This window comes from Chelmon rostratus, chromosome 16 (assembly GCF_017976325.1).
Source record: "Chelmon rostratus isolate fCheRos1 chromosome 16, fCheRos1.pri, whole genome shotgun sequence".
Taxonomy (NCBI): Eukaryota; Metazoa; Chordata; class Actinopteri; order Chaetodontiformes; family Chaetodontidae; genus Chelmon; species Chelmon rostratus.
In genome coordinates, this window is record NC_055673.1 from 4,664,956 (window position 1) to 4,692,172 (window position 27,217).

General features: G+C 42.2%; 1 protein-coding gene across 1 annotated transcript; it reads right to left on the bottom strand.

The window, feature by feature from the left end:
* Window positions 1-27,217, bottom strand: atp1a3a (ATPase Na+/K+ transporting subunit alpha 3a). The gene is made up of 23 exons (XM_041954922.1): window positions 27,119-27,217; window positions 15,595-15,708; window positions 14,304-14,363; window positions 13,958-14,161; window positions 12,826-12,939; window positions 12,497-12,631; window positions 12,135-12,252; window positions 11,499-11,587; window positions 11,021-11,200; window positions 9,287-9,485; window positions 8,584-8,828; window positions 8,261-8,453; window positions 7,550-7,725; window positions 7,164-7,300; window positions 6,866-7,016; window positions 6,541-6,709; window positions 6,131-6,285; window positions 5,161-5,284; window positions 4,738-4,883; window positions 4,385-4,515; window positions 2,229-2,330; window positions 1,833-1,924; window positions 1-1,308 (listed from the first exon to the last, which is right to left on the bottom strand). The coding sequence occupies exons 1-23, from the start codon at window positions 27,122-27,124 to the stop codon at window positions 1,280-1,282; spliced, it is 3,069 nt and encodes a 1,022-aa protein (XP_041810856.1). The 5' UTR covers window positions 27,125-27,217; the 3' UTR covers window positions 1-1,279.

Below are 27,217 nucleotides of genomic sequence, written 5' to 3' on the forward strand. Positions count from 1 at the left end.
ATTTTATTTCATTTCCTTTTTTTTTGCTGCTGTTTCGCAAGTTAAGGTACAGTGCCTTATTCCACACTTCCACTGATTTAAATAATGAAATTGGAGAGAAATCTCTTTTTCCGAGGACACAGAAAGATTGTATTTTTTTTTAACAGGGGTGAGGTTGGGTGGGGTTGCGGGCAGGGCGAGGGAGGCGGTGAGAGTGGGTGGAATTTTACGAGGGTTTCTGCACGGTGTTCACAAACAGACAAACAGGGACAGATAGACAGGCAGGTTGGGGGAGTAAAGGAGGAGTGTGAGAGAAGGGAGGAAGAGGAGGGAGAGACGGTGTGCTTTGTCATGTCTGAATGAAAACAAGCAGCTCTCAGACCCACTCCAGACTTAAAAAAAAAGAAAACGAAACCTCAATGAACAATTTAGTCTTTTAAAAAACACCCAGTCGTCTATTAGAAAACAACAACAACACAAGCAGAAAGTAACACAAGGGGGGGAGGAGGAGGGAAGGAGAGAGCCTTTTTTCCACCCTGTTGAGGGCGTGAGTGAGCGAGTGTTTAAGTTTTATGGTGCGATTGATTGTTTATTGATAGGGGAGGAGGAAGAGGAGGAGGGAGAGAGAACGGCAGTACAAGATTGGCAGTGAGTAAATAGAAATAGAAAAGAGAGAGAAGGAGGGACGAAGGGCAGGAAATGGCAGTGATTAAAGAGCTGGATCTGGGTGGCTTTTCTGACGCCACCCACGCGCTCGGATCGCCGGTTAGGAGTCTAGACAGGAGCTGCCATGTCGTTGTTCTGCTTGGCGAGAGTGATCGCAGTGGAACAGTCAGGTTTTTGTCTTCCTTCTTGTACTTATGTTCTTTATTCACTTCTACACAGTGGTGTAGTTTGAGTATTTATGAAGAGCAGCTGCAGCTAACAGTGCAGTAATAAACATCGGCACAACAGTGTTACTGGCAGATTAGTGCTGTTTAGACTTTGGATTGAAAAAAGGGGACAGAGGGACAGAGAGGACAGGGAAGATTTACAAACCCACCCCTTCCCCGTCCTCTCCTCCTCTGTCGTTGGTCCTCTCGTCTTCTTGGCGTTTGATTTTTTGTTTCTTTCGGGGTGAGGATGGGAGGATGGAGAGGAGGAGGAGAAGTAAACATAGTTTTCTTGTACAGTTTGAGTATGTGGTCAGGAGAGGAGGGACGGATGAGGGGAAGGAGGAAAGAGAAAGAGAGAGGGAGCAGGAGAAGGAGGGATGAGTTCAGAGGAGGACGGGGTGAGAAGTAAATGATGCTTTGATAATTTAATAGTATGTCTCTTTTTCCACCCAGCCTGTGGAGACATAGAGGAGAGAAAAAGAGGGAAATAAGAAAAAGAGAAAGAGAGAAGAGTTACCTTTCAAATTATTGAATTTAGTGACTGACAGTAGAGCCAAGTATTATTTTAACTTTAAGGATGATAGTATCCTGCACAATGTCCTGAAAAGTTGTAACCTGATGTAGTCGTCCTAAAAATAGAAATTACTTATTTTATGTTGCGTTCATAACATTTGTAATTTCTTCTTCTTTTCACCTCTTAAAGATCCATACTGGCCTGTGATTAAAATTAGTGTTAACATTACTCACAGTGAAACGCGACCAATGTATATTTGTATACTGCAGTTTAGCGGCAGCCTGATGAGGTGAATAAAACGTTATTTTCTATCTAATCTCTTCTGCAAACATTCAAAGTGAGCATCTTGCTGTGCTCTTCTCGACACCAGGCTGCAGGTTCACGCTGAACCTGAAACTACTGCACAGCTGAAACACTACATGCACACAGTACGTGTGAGCGTGTGCACATGTGTGTTATCTTACCTCCGGGGTTTCGGCGAAGGATGAGTTTTCGGATCTCATCGTAAACAAAGATGAGGAAACTGTACGGGAACGCACAGAACCACCAACTGGGCCTGAGAGAGAACGGAGGGAATGATGGAGAGTAAGAGCTGTGACTCGGGCCGAAAGCGGGAGACTATTTTGTTTAGTACGGAGCAATAAAGGCTGAGATCTTTGCTGCTGTGAGCCTGTTAAGCCCTTATAAGAGACATCATATATGAAACAAACACTTCAAAGCAAGACGGGACATAGCAGAGTGTAATGTAATGTAACTGTATGGGAATTTCAGGACAAAAGAAATGGGATTACATTACACAATCTTTTGTAATTCATTACCCCTGCATACCCACATACTGTGATGATGCTGATGTTACTTACTTGAGTGGGTACATCCGTAGTGCCACGTCCATGCCAGGGCAGTAGGACAGGAAGGCAGCCAAAGCTGTTTCCTCAAACAGTCCAAAGATCAAAATCTTATTCCTGGCAGGACATAAATGCAGAAAGAAGATGGTTACTTACAGGACACAAATGGTGAAGAGATGAGGGATTATGGCAGCCTAAGTAAGCAAACTAACTGTGAAAGTCATGAGGAAATGATAGCGAGGGGAGAATGAATGAATGTCCTCTGCCACTGAAAACACCTGTAGGCTCATCTGGTGCTTGCTGCCCTCTTCTAGAAACAGAGGACTGCAGCAGTTACTATCTTCTTCTTCATCATCATCTACTTTTCAATCATAAAATGGCATCCAGGGTGATTTCCTGCAGGCAGAATTTGAAGACAGCTGTAACAGCACCAGTATCTGTGCTTGTGTGCACACACTGTAAATGCTGCCTGCAGGAAAGAGTGACCTCTAGTGGCAGCTGTGTGAAACTGCAACGACTGAGGCAACGACTCAATGCCACCACAATCCCCAATTTTTCCTCCTTTTTTCTTCTTTAGATTTTACATTGAAATTTAATGCTCACACCTGTTTTTCATCACACCAGTGATCATGTGACTTCTTCGTGTGTATTTCCTCTTACTTTACAACTTATGATTGTGTTTCGATGAACACAGAAACGTCTTGGTGACTTTAACAAAACTTATTAACTGGCACTGTACTCCATAGAAAAGGTGTGTGTCCTGTACAGTGACGGATGGAGCATTAAGATCCTTTACTTGAACAAAAGCACCAACACAACAATGAACAATAAAATAATTTTAAAATAAGTCCTTCATTCAAAACTTAAGTAACACAGAAATACAAATACAAAGTAGCAGAGAAATATTAACAGTTACATGTATTTGAAGTATCAGAGTAAAAGTATTTTGTGAGACAGAAAATGAGCCAAGCCATGTTTACATTTTCCAACCAGACACCGTCAACAACCAGCTTTTGGCAATATATTCACACAGGTGTGTGTGCAGTAGTGTGAACTAAGACAAGCTTAATTTCCAACTCGACAGAAACAAAATAAAACTCAATAAAGCCATCTTGATTGGTCTTTCCACTGTTCCACAGAGCTAGATGTGAAAATTTTCTGGCTATAGACGCTGTGTTTCCCTGCTGCTTCTCTCTGCCTTTGCTGGCCTCTTCGTGTTGCTGGGTTAGCTCCCTGAACGAGAGTCTGTCGCTGAGCAGTGGCTCTCGCTCGTTATTCAGAGGCAGACCATTAACTTCATGGCAAAAATCTGACAAAGATCTCAATAAAATGACATAAATCTCCCAGAAACAAACAAAAAGCAATTGCAGATAGCCAATATACTTGTTCATTTGCCCAACCCTAATGCACTTACAGCAGTATCTTTCCACCACTGACACCATACATATACTATACTTTATATTGTCACAGTGTTTACCCTACTTCTTTCATGAGTACAAACTGACTGAAGTTGTAGCAAACACCAGCTGGTCCTATGTAATAAGCTAAAGTTAGAATCTCAGAAGGCACAATGAGAATACTGCTGGATGTTTTTATGTGTTACAAAATAAGGTGAGCTGACATTTGACATGTCAAACATGAGGTTTGGCCATCATTGCCTACATCTTATGTTGAGTTTACAGTGATCCCTTTTTTCATAATCATTTTTAATTTTCTCCCGTTTAATCCAATTACTCTGGTCGCGGTGGGCGGTGCTAATCTCCGCAATTTGAAGCCTTCTGTTCACATTGATGATTAAAATTATTATTTGACAGTACAGTACAGAAGTTATTTGGTGAAAAAAAACGTTTCTAAAGTACTTTTATTTGTGAAACAAATGCTTGAGCCTGTAAAATGGTTTGTTCTTTCTTTTCAATGTATAACAGAGTATTTTAATGTATAATAATTGTAAAAAAAAAAAAAATACAGGTTTCTACTTCACGGATTTTGTCTATCACGGGTTCTTTTTGGAATGTAACCCCCGCGAAAAACAAGGGTATACTGTACCTGTCTAACAAAAAGCCAGCTGTGTGTGAGTCTGAAGCTTCTTGCAGCCTCCCAACTTTGCACTAACCTGTATTTTGTGCAGGATCATTCAGATCAACATCTTTTTGTTTAAATTTTTGACTTACTTCATGCCCTGCTGGAACACAGAGTTACGTCTGGTCTTGCAGATGATGACATCTGCCCACTGCACCACCACAATACTGACGAAGAAGGCTGTGTGGCACGTAAACTCCACAATCTTACGCTGCTCGTAGGTCTGTACAGAGATGGAGGAGAGAAACAGAATGCGTGACTTGTGTCTTCTGTGCCCGGTATAAATTTACACCAATCATTCAAAGATTAAATCAATAGTTTGGGATCTTTGTATGAGTAATCTGGTATAATATCATGACACAGAGGAGATCTGAGAAAGCAGGTAACCCAAACATAGCTTTTTCATAAGCAGGAGAACACTGAAATTGTGTCGGGTCGCTCATACCCATTGCTGGCCGTAGCTGTCTTCCAGGTCGTTGGTGGAACGATCGTCCCAGTTGAGCCGGATGCCGACAAGCACGGAAGGCAGAAAACCATTTTCAGCCATGATGACAAAATAGGCAAAGAATCCACCAAGAGCTTGGATCATACCTACAGACACAGACACAGGTTTACTTATGATTAGTTTTTCATGAGGAAAAATCATATACACTCATACTAATTATACAATTACATAATATCCTGGAGAAAAACTCCAAGCATCTGCAAAAATGCAGGAAAGAAGCAGGTGGGGGGCCCCATGCACAGATTTTTCTGTACATTTGTCAGATTTGGGGACAGTAAAAGCTGCCAGATTTCTACCACACAGCACCTTTTACATTGTCTACAGTCTGTTCTCCATGTTAAGGCACAGAAACATGGCACCTACCAATCTGTCCATAGGCGATACTGATGAGTCTCTCGTTGACCAGTTTGTCCCTCAGTGGGTTCCTGGGCTGGCGCTTCATGATGTCACTCTCTGCTGCTTCATAGGCAAGAGAGATGGCTGGTACCTGACAGTGGAGAGACAAACAGAGAGAGACAGCGATGCAGAATGCTTTGTATACAGTGAAAGCATTTATTTTTGGGTATATTTTGCTTTGGTTTCATTCTACACTTTCCAAGCATGAAAAACTGGACAGGTCCCACACTGCTTAGAGTACACACTTTTTAGGCGTATTTTAATTAATTGTTTTGCATTGTGATGCTCAAACAGAGTGGCATGTTCATTTATGATGGAGGTGCCAGATACTAATTGTGGTTAATAGGGGGAATGGCTGGTGACTGAGAATTTCAAAATGCAGGTGACTTTATTCTGTTAAATATATACTGTAGTTACTTGTTATACCTTTTTGTTGAACACAACCTTCCACAATTCCCTTCAACTCTTCCAAATTAATTGTGAAATTGTGTTTAGTATCACTGGCTCTATGTCATTAAGTTAATCACAAACGTTGCTCAGTATCTTGTTCTAGATTGTAAATATTCCCAGATTTCTTTCTTCCAACTCACGTTATTTATGCAGTAAAAGTGAACAATTCTCACTTGACCGAACACCTTTGTGTGTTTGCCCTGATGATAACTACCAGGCAGTGCTGTGTACCAGGGTACCTGTCTGACATGAATTTCTACAGTTCACATATTTGTGCACAGCTGAGCTTTACTTGTTCACTGTGCATGCACGAGTATTCAGTGATCAAGCATGTAAATGAGCTGAATGTGTGGGGCCAGCTGCGATTGGAAAAGTGGATTCACACATTGGCTTCTGCATTTTCATTGCCTGACTGGACATAAACACATTAGAGCTGCAGTGATGCTACAGTATGTGAGTGTGATGTCTGTATGTTCGTGTCCCTTACCATGTCAGTTCCAAGGTCGATGCAGAGGATGGTGATGGTGCCCAGAGGCAGCGGGATGTTGACCAAGATGAAGAACAGGAAGGGAGTGATCTCTGGGATGTTGCTGGTCAGAGTGTATGCAATGGATTTCTTCAGGTTGTCAAAGATCAGACGGCCTGTAAGGATCAAGGTGGTGTATAATTAAATAGATGCTGCTGAACAGGTGAAACCTCAATTAGCGAAGGTGATGGAAATACTACTTGATTGGAAATAAAATTCACACCTGAGTAAACACAGCCGGCCTTTTAAATATAGAAAATAATGTCACTAATTCAATGTTGTTAAAGAGACTTACAAAGTACAAAGATGTAACCTTTTTATTGCTAACAGTATTTTGACATGTAGTTCTTCTCTCCTTGTTTATCCCTCACCTTCCTCCACTCCAGTGACGATGGAGGCGAAGTTGTCGTCCAGCAGGATCATGTCGGCAGCTTGTTTGGACACGTCTGAGCCAGAGATTCCCATGGCAACACCGATGTCAGCCTTCTTCAGGGCAGGAGAGTCGTTCACACCATCACCTGTCACGGCCACGATGGCTCCCTGGCGGAGGATACACAGTTTAGAGTTTTCATTCCCATTAAAGACACACAACGCTAAACGCTATTTTTTTCATTACGTGCACTTGTTTGCAGGTGCAAATATACCTTTAACTGTATATATATGAATGTGTGTGTGTGTGTGTGTGCGGTAGTGCACCTGTCTCTGGCAGCCTTCTACAATGATAAGCTTCTGCTGTGGGGAGGTTCTGGCAAAGACAATCTCTGTGTGGTTCCTCAAAATATCGTCCATCTGATCCTGACTGAGGTCTTTCAGATCTGTCCCGTGGATCACACAGGCCTTGGCATCCCTACACAACACAGATAAAGCAACACACTCTTGTAAACATTTGTATACAATGGTAACAGCCTGAATTATTGTGAATGTCTCACTTTTTTCAGTAGTGTGCAGGTGTGGCTACACGTAAACTTGTTTTAATTTCAATTTCCCGTCTTACCTGGGGTTCACCTGGCTGACAGGGATGTTGAGGCGTGCAGCAATGTCTTCCACTGTCTCGTTGCCCTCGGAGATGATGCCCACACCCTTAGCAATGGCCTTGGCTGTGATTGGGTGGTCACCAGTAACCATAATAACCTGGAAAGATTTTGGAACATGTAAGAGGAAAAAGGCCAACAGAAAGAGTAGAAGGAATCGTGTAAGATGTATGAGTAGATGAATGAGAAGTAGAGGAAAAGAGACAAAGAAAACATTTCTTTTTTATTCTAAAACTCTATGAAATTTCTCTAAAAACATGTGCAACAGTCACCCCCAGCCTTCACATTCAGGTGGCTGCTATGTCCTGCTTTTCCAGTTCTTTAAATGGCAGCTTTGAAAGGTGCCCACCTTGATGCCAGCAGAGCGGCATTTGCCCACGGCGTCCGGCACAGCAGCACGGGGAGGGTCAATCATGGACATGAGGCCTACAAAGCAAAGGTTGTCTGTCTGGAAGTTGACGTCATCTGTGTCAAAGGCAAAACCTTTGGGATACTTGTCCTCTGGCATGAACAGGTGGCAGAAACCTGGAAGAATTAGGAATGAAAGAGAATGAATGTAAAATGAACTGTAGAAACACGACCATACTATACAACGAGATACAGAATAAACCAAAACTTTATTGCTAAGATCTAATTCTAAATAATGACCAAGGTTCAAGGTAACTTTATTGATACCCGTAGGTAGATTTGTTTTGCAGTCTGGAGAGGGCATCTCAAACATTGTGCACAACATTTAAAAACACAGGACACATACGGAAGACAGATTAACAGCAGACATTGACAGGTACTCCCAGCAGCTCACTGATCATGGTTAAAAGACTAAAATAGATAAATAAAATTAATAAAAGTCATTAGATATCACTAAAAATGCCAATATAAAGACCTGTTAAGAGCATGCTAAGAAAACATAAGAGCATGATACAAGGGACGGTAAAACAATAATAAATAAGTAAATAAATAAGTAAGCAAGTTAAGACCACGTTAAAATAGGACATACCTCCTATTTAAAAGAGAAACAGAAAACATTTGTTAAATTACCACTATATACTATCATCCTTACCCAGCACTCTCTCTCCCAGACCTCCCAGTTCCAGATAGGCGTTCTGGAAAGCCTCTTTCATCTCATCGTCCATGGGCTGCTCCTTGCCCTGCACCATGATGGTGGAGCAGCGGTCGAGGATCCTCTCTGGGGCTCCCTTCATCACCAACAGGTAGCGGTTGTCACTTTCCTCTTCACTTTCGTGAATTGAGAGCTGATGGTAACATATTTTGGAGTTAGTACAAGAAACATTAAAGAAGGGCATTTATGAGCACCACTGACTACAAATCTCCAGAGATTATATGCATGATTTGTTAGTTAAGAGTTAAAAAAAACAGACAAACCTGATACTTGTTGGTGGAGTTGAAGGGGATCTCGGCCACCTTCTTGTTCTTGTCCCTCATGGCTTTGACGGAGCCACAGGACAGCTCAATACACTTCAGCAGGGCTGACTCAGAGGCGTCGCCGGCAACCTCACGCTTAAGGATGGGCAAAGATTCCTGGCCGGCCTTGAACACAGCACGGTTGCACAGAGCAGCGACTCGTGCCAAAGACACCCATGTTGTGGAGCTTTTGTCGAAGGAGGAGCCTAGAGAATGGTCAAAAAAACATTTACTGTCAGGTGGCTCGGCCTATTCGGCAGCCACCTCCTTGTCCCACCTCTATACCCCAGGACCCTGGTGTTTGCCCATATTGCTGTTAAGCAATTTGTTCCATTGACCTTCTTTAGAGCTGTGTAACAGGCAGCAGTTGAAAGGCCTGTTTGATATGTATTTTTTGCTTTGATTTAATTGGCAGGCAAACAGAGTTTAACAAGGGCAGCTCAACAACATGGTAGGACCAATAACCTGATAGAAAACAAAGCAGTTCTGATCAGGTTTCTACGAAACATACATTTTATAAGCATTTAGCAGATGTTCATTTTGGATGCTGACCAGCAATTAATGCTGCCATAGAGGAAAAAAAGGTCATAATGCTGCTAATAGTTTTCAGGAAAACACTGTTTTAATGCATGCTGCATAAAAACAGGAGAGAGGAAAATCTCACCAGACTGGTCCTCGGTGGTGTCGGCCTCATGGATCTGGTTGTCGAACCACATGTGGGCCACGGTCATCCTGTTCTGGGTCAGGGTGCCTGTCTTGTCAGAGCAGATGGTGGAGGTGGAGCCCAGCGTTTCCACAGCTTCCAAGTTCTTTACCAGACAGTTTTTACGAGCCATTCGCTTTGCAGTCAGTGTCAGACACACCTGAGAGAGGTGAGATGAGAGAAACAAAAGCAAAGAAGGAGCAAAAGGAATGGAAGATAGCGGGCATAACAACAAGGAGAGAAGGAAAGATGGGAGGACAGGAGATGTTGATGGCAGAATAAGACAAAAGGAGAGAATAGATACAAACGAACCAAAGGAGAAAAAGAAAAAAGTATTAGTATCTGTGTTCTAAACTAACGGCACAGGTGAACATCTCCAGGTGCTAAACTAATTTTTGCCAATGACCAGACACATCAGTGCCATACTGTACCTGAAACAATTAACCACACCCAAGAACCAAACCGCCCTGACACCTGGACATGTTCATCCTGCTCAGCAAAACATCTCTAGAGCAAAATGCACTAAAATCAAAACCTTCCAAAAATAAAAACACAGCCCAAACAGCAATGCAGAGAAACTATGAGGCATGAATGAGTGAAGCGGTGAAGCAGAGCAGCGGTGCATTATGTCATCATGCCAAGTATGGCAAGACCCATGGGCCAAACAGAACTAGCCAAGGCCAAGCAGAGGAGGCCGAATTCAGTCGTTAGCCTAATATCATTACATTAGCTAGCCGTTGTCATTGCAGACAGCACCGCGACTGGCCTGGAAAAGAGAAAGAGACATACAAAGGGGATGATGGAGAGAGAGAAAGAGACACACAAACACATATGGGCTACCTTGGGAGAGAGAGATGGAGAGAGAGATATACAAACAAAGACAATGCACCACCTTCACCACAGAAACATACTGACAGAGAGAGAATGTTAACGCACAGAAAAACAAAGATACACACTGAGATGCACACAGACATACAGCAACATCACTACACACTGAAAAAAACACAAGCACAGAGATACGGGAAGCAGGGACAAAATCAAACGGCACACATGACAGGACATCATCACCTAAAACACTGTACACACAATCAGACATGGGTGAAACTACATATCCAGAATTCGATTGGTGGCATTTCTTGTTCAGACTAGTATATTCAGCAATGCACGGTAATTCTCTTATCACAAAATCTACATTAGAATGTGGACTAAAACAAACCATAAACCAAAACCATATTTAAGCTGTTTGGATAGAAAAAGAGTCATCTAGTGGTACTGTTCAAAAAAAGAAAAGAAACTTTAAAAGCTGTAACTTCACAAGCTCATTGTGAGAAGAAAAAAACCCACAAAATTTTTTTGTAGCTTATTCCTCTAGATTTCTCTAACATATGAAATATTTGAAGTACAAGAAAATACTGTTTGACCCAAGTCTGTGCAAAACACTGAAGAGGAAACAAAACACACTGAATTATAAGAAGAAACAGCTTGAAATGAAGGAATCATACAACAGGACAACACCCCTGTAAAAACACACAAACACACTAGAAACACTAACATTCTTGTCCCTCTCACAGATTAAAAAAATAATAATAAACAATAAAACAACCTACCTTTCCCCAACTAATCATCTCTCTCTCTCTCTCACACACACACACACACACACACACACACCAGTTTGTCATTTCTCTGCCTACTCACAGTGACTGTGGCCAGCAGTCCCTCGGGCACATTGGCGACAATGATACCGATGAGGAAGATGACGGCCTCCAGCCAGCTGTAACCCAGGATGAGTGAGAGGACGAAAAAGGTCACGCCGAGGAAGACGGCCACGCCGGTGATGATGTGGATGAAGTGCTCGATCTCCTTAGCAATGGGTGTCTGAAGAGTAGAAGATGTTTTGAGTGTTTTTCATGAGAATGCTTGCAGATATTCTAAAACTAAGAAATCACAACTCTTAAACATCAGCTGACTCAGAAGACTTACTAAATGTAGCAAACTTCTTAGACAAGCTGCTGTTTTTACATGAAGAATAAATATAGGTATGAGCAACTGATTAACTGAACTATTACATATAAGGTGCAAAAACAGATCCTGTTTCAATAAGTAACCTCCATCATGTGGCTTACAAATGACACAACAGACATTGTCCGATAATGAAAAATAATGATTATGGTACCTTGCCAGTCTCCAGGCCTGAGGTGAGAGTGGCGATGCGGCCCATCACTGTACGATCGCCAGTGCATACAACAATGCCACGTGCAGTTCCTGAGGAAAAAGAGGAGAGGAAGCAGGTTCTATAAAATTCTAGATTTCTTCATGAGTTTCAGAAAAAAATAAAAGGAAAACAGAATTAGACGCGTCCAGAAGTAAATGTGTTAACTGTGAGAATAGGATGGACAGACTTAACAGAGTGATGACACTTGGAAGTTTAGTGTAGGACTTAATGCAATGTATATATTTGTCCACATGGGGGCGCCATACATTATTGTTTTCCTCTTCTTACACAGTGAGGAGCATAGTGAGAGTTGTTAGCTTTACCAGTAACATGACAAAGAGAACTGGAGTGAACAGGTATGAGGTTAAATGGGGTCGCACTTTCAGTCACTGGGCTCCCCTGAGGACCGGTGATGTCACTGAGAACTCCTTCATCAGACCAAACACTGTGAACATGGCCTACAGCAAAAGGTAATGTGCAGCGTCTTTGTTTGCAAGACTATCTGCGCACTGAGCCGTAACAGTTCAAACACAGGCATGCCCCCCCCCCCCCCCCCCCCCCCCCCCCCCCCAGAGACAGAGGTGATAGAGACCTTACCCTCGACACAGTTGGTGGAGAAGAAGGCAATGTTGCGGGTTTCCAGTGGGTTGTCATGGGTACAGTCAGGTGACCTGGTCTGGGGCTCTGATTCACCAGTCAGGGATGAGTTGTCCACCTGGACAGAGCAGGGGGAAACCAATTGGTAAGTGTGTGACAGGCGGAGAGAGACAAAGAGCAAGTGGAAGGTAAGAGAGTGAGTAACAGGTTGAGTGCATTTACCATAAGGTAAAAAGCCACAGAGAGACAGACTGTGCGTCTTTTCTTGTTTTGATTGTCTTTGTTCATGCCTGCTGTGCCTCTAATCACTGTTTGTGTTGCTGTGTGGAGGCTTTTTGTGTGTATCTATGCCTGCAGCCCACCTTGCAGCCGTGGGAGGAGATGATGCGGAGGTCAGCGGGGATCCTGTCTCCTCCCTTCACCTCCACCAGGTCTCCTGCCACCACCTGTTCGGCATTGATCTGCATCTTTTCTCCCTCACGGATCACCAGGGCTTGCTAGGAACAGAGACACACAGAGAGATGTGTAATGCCAAAAATAAGACAAAATCTCTGTAACACTCATTCTCATAACAACTCACTCATTATGACCCTACTTGTTCGCATTATATAACCTTACCTCTTTTTTTTTTTGCATTTTTTGTAAAAAAACATGTCACAATATCCCGGTCAAACTATTCAGTGTCCAGTACCTGAGGGACCATGTTCTTAAAGGACTCCATGATCTTGGAGCTCTTAGCTTCCTGGAAGTAGGAGAAGCAGCCGGTGATGATGACGACAGCTGATAGCACGATACCCAGATACAACTACAGCAAGAGGGGAAAAAAGAAAGATGAGACTTTCATACTTACTGCAGAAATTAATTGATTGACTTCACCTAAAAATGTATTACAAAGGGAGAGAAAAATAGACCAGTGGAGAGACAGACAGAGATTAACTTGAAGAATCATCAGGAAGACATACTGACATCAAACATAGGACTTCAGAAGAGTGCGAGCGGTAAAGAAGCTATTTCAGGATGTTGAGGCTTCTGTAAAGTTCTAGAAATAACAGAAATGGTCTTTAATTTTTTCACCCTGTAGCTGACAGTGGCATGTGGTTTGATTTGGACTCCTGGAGGCTGTCTACTCTGTTAGTGGTTCTATGCTAGTGTGTCCATCGTCTCATGTTTTACTGGACTTTTAAATCATCTTCCCATGTAGCACTCCCACCTATGCCCTGTACATTCTGACCTACATTAACTGTAACCACTTATCGCAGTGTGAATTTATATTCTCGGTGCGTGATCTAGTCTTTTTCATGCACGCTGTGGTCGTATGACCGCCAGTCCTCCCCCGTGGTCTGGGTAGTATTTTGTCCTTTCATGCTGTGTGTGTCATCACTGTTTAGCCTCAGTACGCGGCTCTACGCTGTGCCCTGACCCAGCATGAAACACTGCTGACCCATGAACGCCCTTCTCTTACCCTGCCATTACCAACACCAGAAGTCACACGCTCCCTGCGGCGGGCCCAAAATGGATGTTTACAGGATGGTGTCTGTCGCACCAAACATGTGTCGGCTGGCATCATTCGGACAAACGGCTGACACATCCTTTATCACTGACGCAGCCACATCCCTAAGGAGAAGTGACTCAGCAAATCGCTTTTTGAGTGATGTGCTGGCGGACAGGGAGCACACACACACTAGCAACAACTCATCGCTCTAAATGCGCTTTCCCCCTCGGGTGGCTTTTGATATCTGGCTTCTCTCAGGTTCTGCACCAACAGTGGTGGACTGAGAACTCACCCTATCATCATCCATCCAACCCCACAACTCTCCACTTACGTTATCCCCAGCGGGCTCGTCCTCTGTGGCAGCCTGGATGGCGTAGGCCAAGAAGCAGAGGATGGCACCGATCCAGAGCAGGATGGAGAAGCCACCGAACAGCTGGCGACAGAACTTGACCCACTCTGGGGTGGTGGGGGGTGGAGTCAGGGCATTGGGGCCGTCCCTGGCCAGGTACTCTGCTGCCTTGGCATTGGTCAAACCCTGAGAGGGGCAGAGGTAAGGCAGAAGACAAGATGTAAAATGGATTAAAGGAGAGATGGATGAGCAGAGGCATTGAAGAAGGAAGAAAGGAAGGAAGGAAGGAAGGACAGAGGGTGGAGGAGGGAAAATTAAAGAAACTTACCTGGACGATATCAGTGCTGTATTTCCGGCACACCTCCTCAACAGACATTTTGTGTTCCGTCTACAAAGAATTAAAACAGAAAGTAATTTAGACAACAGTCAGTTATCATTATCAATCAAAAATTATATTCCACGTCAATTACGCATGAAATTTAATGATACTATAAAACAATTTAACACTTACAATACAGGTTTTAGGGCAAAGGTACTTTTGTCATGTGAGTCTTACATTCCAAAAAAATATTTTTTGTAGGGCTGCCCCCTAAAAGTCAATGATTCAGGTTCATCCATTGAGAGGACCCCAAGTCGACTTGCATTTCGTCAGTCGAATGGATGCACTTTTGCTTTTTAGCTGCGTCACACAGTGCAGGAGCAACAGCATGGCAGGCTGTAAACTTCACAAAATGACTCTCGAAATGCCTACGAACCACAAAACTAAGAAGGGCGATGGAAACTGGTCTGACGGTCTCTGCTGATTACTGTCAGTGAATTCGGCTAAACCACTTTTAAACCAGAGGGTGGTAGAACCTCCTCTACTGCCGTCCACTGTGATTGACTCTGGGTGATAGTCACTGTCAGCAGCCTGTCCAATAGTCAAATCTTTGTACTCAGCAGTTTTAAATGTCTGAATGCAAATTCGACTGACAAAGGTTTGTGCTGGGTACAGCCCTAATAATTTGCTAAACCAACTCTTACAATTTAAAAAAAAGCAGTGCATGAATACCAATTCCTGGGTAAGAACCCTATACACTGCACTCTGGATCCTTGGTTGAGATAATAGTCTTATAAAAACAATTTATTTGTATTTTATAAATGTATATCAGAGAAGTCTGGGTATTTTTTAAGATTGATAAATAATACTGCGGCACTCAGTATCTGACCCAGCCCGTGCAGTTTCAAAACAAAGGGATATCCTGAGGGTTTGGCATTCTGCCTCATACAGGAGCAAATCCTTCCACGACAGGATTAAATTGCTCTGGCATGGTACCTCAAACCACTAGTGCACACCAGCTGCTTAAGAATACCACATCTCTGTTATCTTCCTTTCAAACAGGGAGATTAGATTATAGTTGGATCGTAGCTCTTTCAGTGCTGGAGTGAGGCCAGGAAATGCTATCTATGAACTCCTCACTACTAAGCTGGGACAGGCTTCTGTTATGTCTGACTACTTGTGCTTTGAGACTTTTCAGGTTCTTGTGTGCCACCAATCTGGCACTCCAAGTGGGTGAAAAGAAACAAGTTACATGACAAATGATGGTGAGGTCAAAGGAAGTAGGAAGCAGTGTACTTACTATGGGAACTTCCTTCTTGAGGTCATCCAGATCCTTGCCTCCCTTCTTCTTGGGTGACTCCTTCTCATCCTTGTCCTGCGTGGTGGCCACGCGGTAGCTGTCCGACCTTCCATACTGCAACACACAAAGATGACATCAGTGAGTTTAATCATATCATATTAATTTAACATTATATACTTAAATTAATAGCTGACACTCTTATCTAACACTAAGACAGAAAGAAAAGGCAAGAAAGTCGAAGAAAAGACAGCCGAAGAAGCCTTGACTGTCCTGCTTGTAGTTGCAATAACCTTTGGTGTATCATGAACACCTAAAACACTTTCACTTATCATTAATGATTAATAGCACAAATGACATTAAGACATACTTGGCTGCCAGCTCCCATTTTTCTACAATTTTAAGACCCAGACCAAACATCTAATTTGAGATCCAAACTTAGATGTAATCCCCTGGTGTGAGAAGAGGAACTTGACACTTCCTGATTAGATCTGGCATCATTGGAGCACAGGCCTGTCTCATGAGCCCCACATAAACTGCAATTTACACCAAGGTTATTTAGGCTACTGCTGTTCAGACTGCTGCTGCTGCTGCTGTGTCTGAGAGGAGGAGGAAAAATAAAAGCAGCCAGGAGAGCGTGAGATTCAGAGAAAATGAGGGGTGAGAAGGTAGATACAGACAAACCAGAATTAGTGTCACGCAGTTGTATGCCTTCACCACACAGTCAAGTTGCAGTTTACATCCATGTAAATCCATGTCCAGACTCATACAGTATATCTAGTGAGGACTTCGGTGGAATCTAATAAAGGTATTAAGTGTCTTTTTTGGCAAGATGGAAGTTATCACTGTATAGACATGTATGATTCCAGTTGGGGCTGGGCAGTATGTTGCTATATACTGTGCAACAGTAGAAATGTGTCCAGCGGTAGAGATTTGGCAATATGGTTTCCACCACAGGAACTATCCCTTAAGCCATGTTTACCCACCGTCATTCACAGTGTATGTACTGCTACCCTGGTACAAAGCAAGCAAGCTGCTTCACACTCTTTTCTGCTTGCCAGTATTTTGCTTTCAACTCTTTCATTGATATTGCAGATGTATTTAAATACATGTAGCTAGCTTTGAATTTGAAAAACAGGAATCACTACGGATGAGTCGTGAGACATTGTCCAGAGTTCATATGAGAGAACGGCTAAAGTGTCTCTGATATATGTTCGGGGCAGGCAGCTCGATGTAGCAACCTAGCCTTGCAAGGTCACATGATTTGGGCAGCAGGATTGTTTACCAGGTTATCCTGTGTGTGTTAAGTTTTTTTTTTATGGTTTTAAGTCTTTTGTATTGAACTCAAGTGTTATCTTATCTCACAATGACTGAAACAACTATTTGCTGCATTAAACAATGCATTGCTGAGAGTGATCCTCTCTTCATTATAGATAGATATAGATGCATAGATATCAGGATAACATACCAGCTGGTCAGAGCACAGTGGCAACCTTATAAATAATTTGCAGTGAGCAACATGCTGTCTTCACTTAGAGGCTAGTTTTACACTAGAGATATAGACAGAGAGCTTCATCACATGGTGCAACAACAACGACCTGAAGCTCAATATCAGCTAAATCAATGAGCTTGTGGTGGACTACAATGCTTCAAATATGAATGTTTTCTAGTGTGTGTGTGTGTGTGTGTGTTTCAGCCCTTTCTATCTAGTCATGAAAGAGTGTTTTCTGTGTGTGCACATGTCATATTAGACATATACATCTAGTTGCTGATTAACGGAAGTCTGGAAAAATCAAAATGTCTAAAAGTCAGGGTTTTTCAACTAGTCAAGAATAACATTCTGGGGGAAAACACAAAATACTTGTAATGTTGACATAAAATGGTCAAATGAATAAATGCTGGCATTTTGCAACTTCAGTCCATTTAGACTAGTGCCATATGACAGCAGGAAAGCAGTTAAACGAGAATAAAGGCAATACTGAAAAGCTTTGAGTCTCTCACAACATCTACATGTGATAGGGTGACCTGACTCATCCTTTGAAACGTCTTAATGCTGGTAAGTACTCATACTGGAGTGTGTATGTGCATGTGTGCAGCCCTTGCTTTCTCATATGCTCCTGTGGGGGATTAGTACCTTTTCATCAAATCACTCTGTTACCCAGCATGCATCATTAAAGATGAACATCCTGAGGGTTTCTAGTCAAGCACTAAAATGTCAGACAGCTGCTCAGCTCACAGAAACAGGAAAATGGCAGAATGAAAGGCAGGATTTTAACATGTCTACGTGCACTATCTGACCTAAATCTGTTGTGTGTTCATGTTGTTATAATTTGAAGATTGGACCACATCAAACACAGATCGCATTGGACCACATCAAACACAACGTTATTTTGCTGAGGTTCCCACTGAAGCCCTAAAACTTCATTATGTATTTCCTATATAATATATTATATACTGCTCTATTTCTGTGAAATCATCCATTTCTATTCTATATCTACCAAAGTGGTTTATTAAATGTCATGTCTGGAGAAGTGCATCAAATTTCATCATATTCCTTAACTTTGCTGAACCAATGGAAACTGTATCTATTGCAAAATGGTTCTATCCTGTGTTGAGGAAGCTACATTACTACAGTAGAGTGTGCTAAGTGTCTCTTACCAGCAGGAGCATCAAAGCCTTTTTCATGGAAGACAGTCTAACATGTCACAATAGCAAAAGCACAGGTTAAATTATAAAAATGATGATAGTAAAAGCTGCTTTGGATTCAGGCTCCTGGCATTGTGCATGCTGGGACACTTGAAGAGAACAAAGTGACGGTGAATGTTGTTAGTGACACCTGTGCTTTTCTGACTGTGACAACCCAAAATGTCTGCTGTGAAAAAGACGCTCCTGTAAATTTACTCTATTTAATCCACAAATGTCTGAATCTTAAAATGGTAGAAAATTTGCATTATATCCAACAAAACTCCCTGATTTGACCAAAGCTAATGCAATGCCACTGCAAAGTTAAGCAATTGCTTCAAAAACTTGTTAATTTTTTTCATTATTAACACAAACAGAAGATTAGGATTTGGAACAGACAGCTGCTGAAATGGAAATATCTGTGGTCGTGTGTTGACACTATAAAACAGTGATGAACTTTAAAAATTCCAGCCATGTCAGACAGCTGTACTTCCATATTTCCCTTCATTCTACTGCCCTTTTTTATTTTCTTCAGACAGATAAAAAGGAAAGTATGAAGCAAAAAGAACAGCGAGACAGGGAATTAATTGTAGCTCACTATTAGAATATGTAGTTCTAAACAATGATGTTCAGCTGCTAAACCACTGATGGCCACAAATGGATCTGTTTTAGAAGCAAAGACATACTGAGACCATTTAATACATACTAATTAGGTTCAGGAAACAGGGGAACAAAGTGAAGGATGGGTGATCATATGAATTTATTGAGAAAGGAAATGTAACTTACTAATTTTGAGAATTTAAATAGCCTGCTTAACCTCATGAAATTCATTTAAATTTCACTTTGAGCATAAACTCAAACTCAGCAGACATTTCTGAGGAGTATTTTCATGGTTTGCAGTGAAATGTGACTACTTTCTACCAGGAATGCATTTTGACTTGACACTTGTTCATCAGGCAGATGTTCACTTCCATCCAAAACATATTGAGATTCATATTCTGAGGAATCCGGCATGATGAAAGGGGAGAGCAGACTTATTCTAGGAAAGCTGTTATGTGGATGAATCAAGGCTGAGTTTCACACTGATTTGATGGCTGTTTTTGCTGTTTACTGTCTGTTTTCTTCCTCACTGGATGAAAAGCCAACACGGTGATGACTTATCGAAAGCCAACCAAAGAACAAACATGTTTCACATCCTCTCACCGTTACACATATCTCTGCCTGCATTAATACTTTACTTTGAAGTGTGTGCACATGTTTAACTGTTTTTCAGACATGATATTTACCTTGTTCATGTCAATTATGAATGCATTATGTATATACAGTCATAGGGATCTTTGGTTATCAAATATCAGGCCTTGAATAGGAGGTATATTGGACAATTATGGCATTGTCTTTGTGCTATAAACTCACTGAATTTTGTTGGGTTATTTTCTTAATAAATCCTTTATTTAAAGGCAATCATTTACTCTAGAGCATTTCAGACTAACATTAGACCAAGTTCTAGTGTACTGTTTTAAGGTCCCATGATGGTCTAAAAGCTGTTTTACACTTGAGAAGTGTAATGTGTGCTGTCACATTACCAATTTAACCAGGACGAGTCAAATTTCACTATCATATGGACTGTTTTGGTGTTAAATTGCTCCCATTGATGGCAGTTCATGCCAATATTAGTGGGGCTAGTCTTTGCTTGTGTCTGACTAATGAACATTTTAAGGCAAGAGGGTATGTCCTGGGGAAAGCCTTTAGTGTAAAATACATAATGTTCTATATGGAAACTTTATTGATAGCCGAGTATACAGAGTTTTTGAAAGACTGCTTTTATACATACATTCTGAATGTTACCTACCGCCTCTTAATGCTCATTTGAAATGAAAAACCACAGGTGACTTTGCCTACTGTTGCTGCAGATGTGCACACATGCCAGAAGACATTAAAGTCTACAAATAAAATCCATATCAGTATTTGTGTTGCATACTGTTTATATGTGGGCATTTACTGTACACAATCTACAGTATGTGTATACAATTTCCCTAGTCCTTTTCAGTGAGTGACACTGTGCAGTTGTGCGCATTGTTTATTTTCTGCTTGACTGCAAACATGAGCATTTCTCAGTGTCTGTGTTTTTCTGTGTGTACCTGTGAATCTGGATGCACTGTATGTTTATGTGTGTGTGAGTCTGTGTTGCCATCTGTCAGGAGGTGCAGTGTTCCCCAGGCAGCCAAGTCCAGCAGGCCATCAGATTACTGCTGTTTACTACACTGACAGATTAACCCACTGAACAATAATAATCCCTCTCAATCACTCTCTCAGTCCCATTTTTTCCATTCCAGGCTCTCATTCATCCTTACTCATTCACTCATTTACAATGTTGGAACATCTGCATTTCTCTGGCATTGAATGGATTTGAATGTGTGAAAATCATGACAAGGGTAATGACCCAGTCAAGTAAAATTATCAGATAACACAGGCCACACAGTCACTTTCTTCTCTTCTCCATTTTCCTAACTTCCTCTTAACACCTTCATCTGTTTATTCAGAGTGGTAAGAAAGTTCATCTCATGAATCCAAGTTTCATAAATGACAGACTATCATTTATCTATCAGTGTACTATATTTGTATTCAAATCATGCATTTGCAACCTTTGGTATGACTGGGGAGCATGCTACACAAAGATTCAGGATAATTGTGTAGCAGAACCACAAAGACGGTGTCAGTAAGCATGAAAAAACGAATTTTTAATTCTTGTGTTGTGCAGCATTAAAAACAAGTTAGTTTCTAAATTTTTTTTAGACATTTGCTACTTCACTTCCTCCTCCGTCCTCGTGCTCATGTGCACACACATCCACTCAGGATGATGACTGCAGAGGCGACAAGGCCAACTACTCAAGTACATAAACAGATCCCTCAGTGGTACACTATCTTAAGATGTATGAAGTCACAGAAGCTCTACAAAGAAGCCCAATACATACTAACTGCACAATGGCAAACACAACAAGCACCAAATTTCATAAAGTATGATGTACAATATGCAGTACTCTGATGTATATTACTCTCATTGTCATTCAGGACTAAACTGAATCAACATTGAGGATATTTTTTCTGCATATATTACTGCCTTTGCTCAAGTACACACAGCCTGTTCTCCGTCTAGCTACAGGCTGTAAAACCTGACAAGGTTTCAGCTGCATCCAGATGTGCTAAGCTACAGGACAGATTGTACATGCTGAACATTTGTAGAATGCTCTATCGGCTGGTATTCTGTATCCAGCCTGGCCTGTGGCGCACAGCACCACAGGTCTGAGGAAGGCTGGATAAGCCATTTTTTAATCTGCTGAAATCACTGGTCAAATCTCAGACATCCAACAGGAACATTTTGATCTGTGCATCCTAGTTCGGGTGTGGATAATAAATGAAGGGTTGCAAAATAAACCGCAATAATTAATAAACCTGACATTAATTAAACAGAATCAGGAAACAGACTGTCTCATGCCAAATGAGTGTTACGGTGATCATATTAGTTATTGTGGGTGAGCACCTTAAAATGAGCTCCAATTAGAAAAAGGGGCATCAATTATGAAGATCACTACCTCTTAGATATAAATCTCCTGAATAATATCCATAACTTTCAGTTAGTTTAATCTGTTATTAGACATTTCTCCTTGAAAGCAGCACATTTCTGTATTGTTGGCAGCTTGCAGTGCTCATATCTGCCCATACAATTATTCACCAGCAGGCAAATGCAAACTCTATCAGCAACTACATACTATATGACATTAGTGAAATATTCACCAGCCGGCACTGAATCATCTAGTACTACATAGCCATGTTAAGTGCATGGTAGTTAGCCTATTTTTCAACTAAATCTGATGATGTCACAATTTTATCTCAAATTCTCTGAATGGAAGATCTCGCTAGTGTTTGTGCCTCCAGGGGAGTTCAGCAGCTCTGGTGGTGCCATAGTGGATCATCATAACCACACACATAAAGACATGGATTATCACACAGATCAGTGGACTGACCGACCTAGAAAATACTGATGGACTGACTAGCACACACACACACACACACACACACAAACACACATTCACTCAAACACACAGATTTAGGGGGGGGTCCTCCATCATCTATCCCTCCCTTCACCGTCCCACTTTGTTTACATTCTCCTCCCTCCGGGCTGCCCATCTGTTTCTCTGCTCTACTCATCTGCACCAAGGTTTAATCAAGAGGAGACAGTCTGAGCCACACTCCCGACGCAGACTGCGTGATGGTGAAGTCATGCTTTAACTTGGTGCATGTGTATCCGGTGACAAAGGCAGATAAAAATCACAGTGTACTAGCACATCAGTCTGATTGGTTTTTCATTGATTTGATTCTGTAAAATATTTGAAGAGTGGAAGCTTGGGTGGCTGTCAGAGTGTAGAAAAACAGACCACAGATTTTGAGCTGTTCCCCACCATTTAACAGTTTCTCACTTTCTGCAGTGCAGCATGTCTGAGAGTGCGATAGAAAATGGAAGTTGTTGACAGAATCAGATTGACAGCTTCTACTTCTACTTGAGTTAATAGATGGGGGATGTGAGGTTTCCTAGCAACATCCAATCCACTGGGTCCATCTAAATAATTGAATTCAATTGTGGGGGAGGGAAAGGAGGGGGTATTGTAATTTTTTAATGATGGACTTAATGTGAAGTTGTGTTACGTAATCCTGCTGTAAGGTTTATGGGGATCAAATATTCAGTGTGCAGTGTATCACAAGTGTGTGTCACACTTTCTCATCCTCGCTGTCAATTCTGTGTGGTGGTGTTGCAGGAGGCATGAAAAACTACAAGTTACCCTTGACACCTTAGTCACCGTGGAAACAGGAAGTGATGTCAAAGTGTCCTCACTATGCATTTCAGGAAATGCACAATGCCTTTAACAGTGAACAGAATCGATAGCACTGGAAAAGCCTGATCAGTGATTTGCACTAGTATGGATCCACACAATTTCACACACAGATGGAAACTCGTAAAGACAGGAGGTTGAGCATCAGTATAGATGAAATATTGACAGACTGGAACAATTATGTAATACAGTCTATGACCTAGAGAGCCTATATGGTGGACTACAATTGCAAATGTATTACAACGTAATAATGAACAGTGCATTGCAGTATGTTCAAATAACAGGGATTGCCATGTAGCTATATATAGTGCTGATGAGTACAGTAAACTGAAAACCAAAAGATTAGTATGCCCTTATTCCAGTCTCAGCTTCAAGCTATGAAAATTAATCCATCACAAGAATCACATAGTAATAAGATTACTGTGCAGCTGCTTTGTGCCTGCATGCATGAATATAAATGTTCTGTTACTGCATTCATATGTGGCGCAGTTTGAATTGCGTTAGTGCTTGAAAGCTGTCTTCAATTCTCCAAAGCTGTGTGTTTATTAAAATTGGGCACATGTTCAGAGACATTTATGTTCAGAGACCTTTATTTTAAGATTACGAGTTTTTTTACTCTTCGGTACTATGGTGCAGAAGTCACTGACAACGTAAACTCTAATATTACTGCTATAAGGTACAAGGCACAATGACCCGAGTCTCTCTGTACATCATGATGTTGCACTGTCCAATTAATGATAAGTGTCTTTATTGTACTGCAGTAATATTGGCAAAGACTTGTTTCAATAATTAGCCCATTCAGAAATTAGCCTTGCTGATTGTTAAGATAACTGGCTAGCCTAGGTAGCATGCCCTGTATTATTGTGAACACACAGCAAACATGTCCATCGGTGTGTTATTGAGACAAAAGTAGCTAAAACAACAGCCTAACTAACTACTGTGACATTACCAGTCTGAGTTAATAGTGTATCTAGAAAGATGCATTTTCTCCTTTTACCATATGATTCTGAAATGGAGAATCTACAATGAAATTATCTCAACATTATGCATGAATTAAAATCCATGAATGAGATTAGATTTAGTTCAAAAAGAACCTCTCTGTCTTGCTCTCTCTCTCTATATATATGAGATATACACAGAACAACACCACATCGATCCTCCACAGTGATTGGCTCTCTTCCTGAAGCTTCCACATCAAGTTCATTATGGGATATCAACAGACGCATTCATCTTTGTATATTTCTTCTTCTGCCTCTGGAGCTCATTGTTTATCTCTCCATTCTTCTCCTCGAGCGCCATCATTGGTCCTTCCTCTGTGTCATCACTGCACATGAGCAGCAGCCCAGCATCTCTTCCTGCATTCCTCCACTCCTCCATCTTTCCCAGTATTCACACTTCTCAAGGTGACTCACTACAAAGGCATCTCTTTCTGTCTGTCTACCTCCATCATTCTGTGTCAAACACTGGATAATGGGAAGTTTTCCTCGAAGCAGGATCGTCCTGTGAGGCCTACAGTGGCTAACCTTTACTTCATCTGTGCCTTCCATCCTCTTACCCATCAACCTGACCACTGCCTCCTGCACCAACAGCTCCTATCAATCAACAGGGCTAGATCAAAGACCCAATTTCCTTCTAAACTCAACCTCATGGCCTCCCCCACCTCCACTTCCACCCATTTCACCTAAATCTTCTCTTACTCCACCCCTCCTAATGGCAAACTGCAGTCTGAACATGGGAGTTTCCACCCCTCCATGCACACACACACACACACACGCCTCGCCTCCTCTCTTTGGTGCAGTAGTCAGAGCTGTGCGTGATTTCCCCTCTAGCAATCCAGTGGACATCATTGCAAACCGTGACAGAGGGGCACCATTTCCACGACTCGGCCTGAATGCTCTCTCATCCCAATCCCCTGAACCCGGATGTGGAACAGAGGAGAAACCACTGGCCATCCTACTCCATTAGCAGTGATGGACCACGACACCATGAGCACTGAGGAAATGTAGAGTTATCTCACAGTACACGTCCGCATAGTTTTATAAGCTCCTCATACCACAACAAAACTTGATTCTATAATGTGATTACTCTGTTGCTGCAGGAGTTTATGCAATTCCATAAAGCAATACCAGGTTGTACAACAGAATACTTCACTATTGAGTACAGACACTGGATAACACCCTTAATAATATTACAGGGATTTAACTGATATCTTTCAATAGGAATTACATCATGGAGCCTAAATTTAGGTGCTGGAACAGGATATCCTTTGTGACTGTCGGGGAGTTTTTGTGAGGCTGCTGGTGTACAATGAGAGGGTGGAGGTGTTAGCTGTGGGGAGCACCTTCCTTTGGGACCCCTTCCGTGACAGGGGGGGTGGGGGCAAGGGGGGGTTGACCAACTCAGAGGAACCATTTTGCCGCACTTGTCTGAGTGTATTTGGTACCCAAACCAAAGCTGCCTCAGCACCATTACCAAGCCTAGCACCATCAATGACAGCAACAGGACACACCATCGCATTATGTAATGTTTGAATGAAAATGCACAAAATGGTTGGGGGCGGGGGGAGATCATAGCCTCATGGTTTTGATTCCTAGCCCCCCACTCCGTGGCTCTATAAAGCCTCAGATTCTCATATTGTAAATTCACCACTGTCTTGTCGCTCCTCTTTATTAGGAATAACTGGCAAGACACACAGCTGTACGGATTTTATCATTAGGAGTTACTGCGGTCAGATTTGGAGGAATGACATGATATTCCGCAGTCAGGGCTGCGGTGTTCACCACCAGTAGGCTGCATATTCCTGCGCGTAATTGCGAATTTTACTTACATATTATTCACATCATTCACGATATCATCTCTGGCAGGACTGGTCCGTGTCATTATGCAGTCTGTATAATCATGTACTTAAGAGCTGTGCATTTCCTCGATCGTCTACAACGAGTCCAGCGCCCGGTGCCAGATGTTCGCTCGGTCTAATCTCGTATTTTAGAACCGGTGAATGAATCAATACATCTTCCTGCGACCGATGCTCGATAAAACCCTGCTATTCGCTTATGTCTAGTCCAAAGAAATGACGCTATTCGGCAGACTGGGCCCGATGTCTGATTTGGTCCGTTACATTACTTTTGGCGTTACAGCGCCAAAAAGCTTCCCTGACCGCCTGAAAATGAAGATAACCGATGCGTGCTGGCTATGGGTGATCAAGAAACCAAAACGGCGGAGATGTCAGACGTTAATCTTCTCAGCTGCGTAATCAAAATGTAAGGTGTGACAGTACCTGTAGCCCGTGAGGTACACCCCCCTGCTCCTCATCCACTGAGGAAAATGGATCAGATTTTACAGGTGGGAAATGGCTGTTGATCAACTTCACTGTGATGGTCACTAGCGGTGATGGGAACAGCAGCATATTTGCTTTAAACAGCCGCCAGAGGCTGAAATACTCATTTAACTAAGGACCGTTACTGTAACGCGTAACCACCCTGCTCCGGTCGGAGTCTGGAAGCGGCGGACTGGCTCAAATCTGGCGCATATTCCTCAGAAAAAGGCACTGAGTTCAGACAGCAAACATCCCCTCTATCATCTGATAATCTCGGTTATTGTCATGATTTGCTACGCATTGATTTGGTGTAATAACTGACGTTATAGCAGATACCTAATGTAATGACATGCCGCGCGCAATTAATACAGCCGTTTGACAGACAGTCATAAATCATGCAACAATGGGCTTTAAGCAGTTCGTCAGAAATAACGTTGACAGTTGGCGCTAGCTTACACTGGTCATACATACCCCACCGTGTTCAATGTCATTTTAACATCATACACTTTAACCCTTTCCTCGACAGACTGGCTGACCGGCCGTTAAAGCCGCCAAACCGAACTGTGCCGTTACAGCTAACTTTAACACAACCGACGTTTTACAGCGTGTTAGCTCGACAAATCAGAAAAGATGTGGCTCTTACCCCCATGTTGGCGCAGTCAGTCGAGTCTCCTCAGAAGATGAATCGCTTTTGAGCTTGATTCAATCAGAACAGCTGACTTTAAGGCGGGGGGGCAGGACA

Excerpts from the sequence above, each read along its gene's own strand:
- atp1a3a (XM_041954922.1), bottom strand. Across the intron at positions 11,201-11,498 it reads CAGGCCTGGAGACTGGCAAG|ACACCCATTGCTAAGGAGAT; the intron begins GTACCATAATCA and ends TCTACTCTTCAG. Across the intron at positions 8,829-9,286 it reads CACCACCGAGGACCAGTCTG|GCTCCTCCTTCGACAAAAGC; the intron begins GTGAGATTTTCC and ends ACCATTCTCTAG.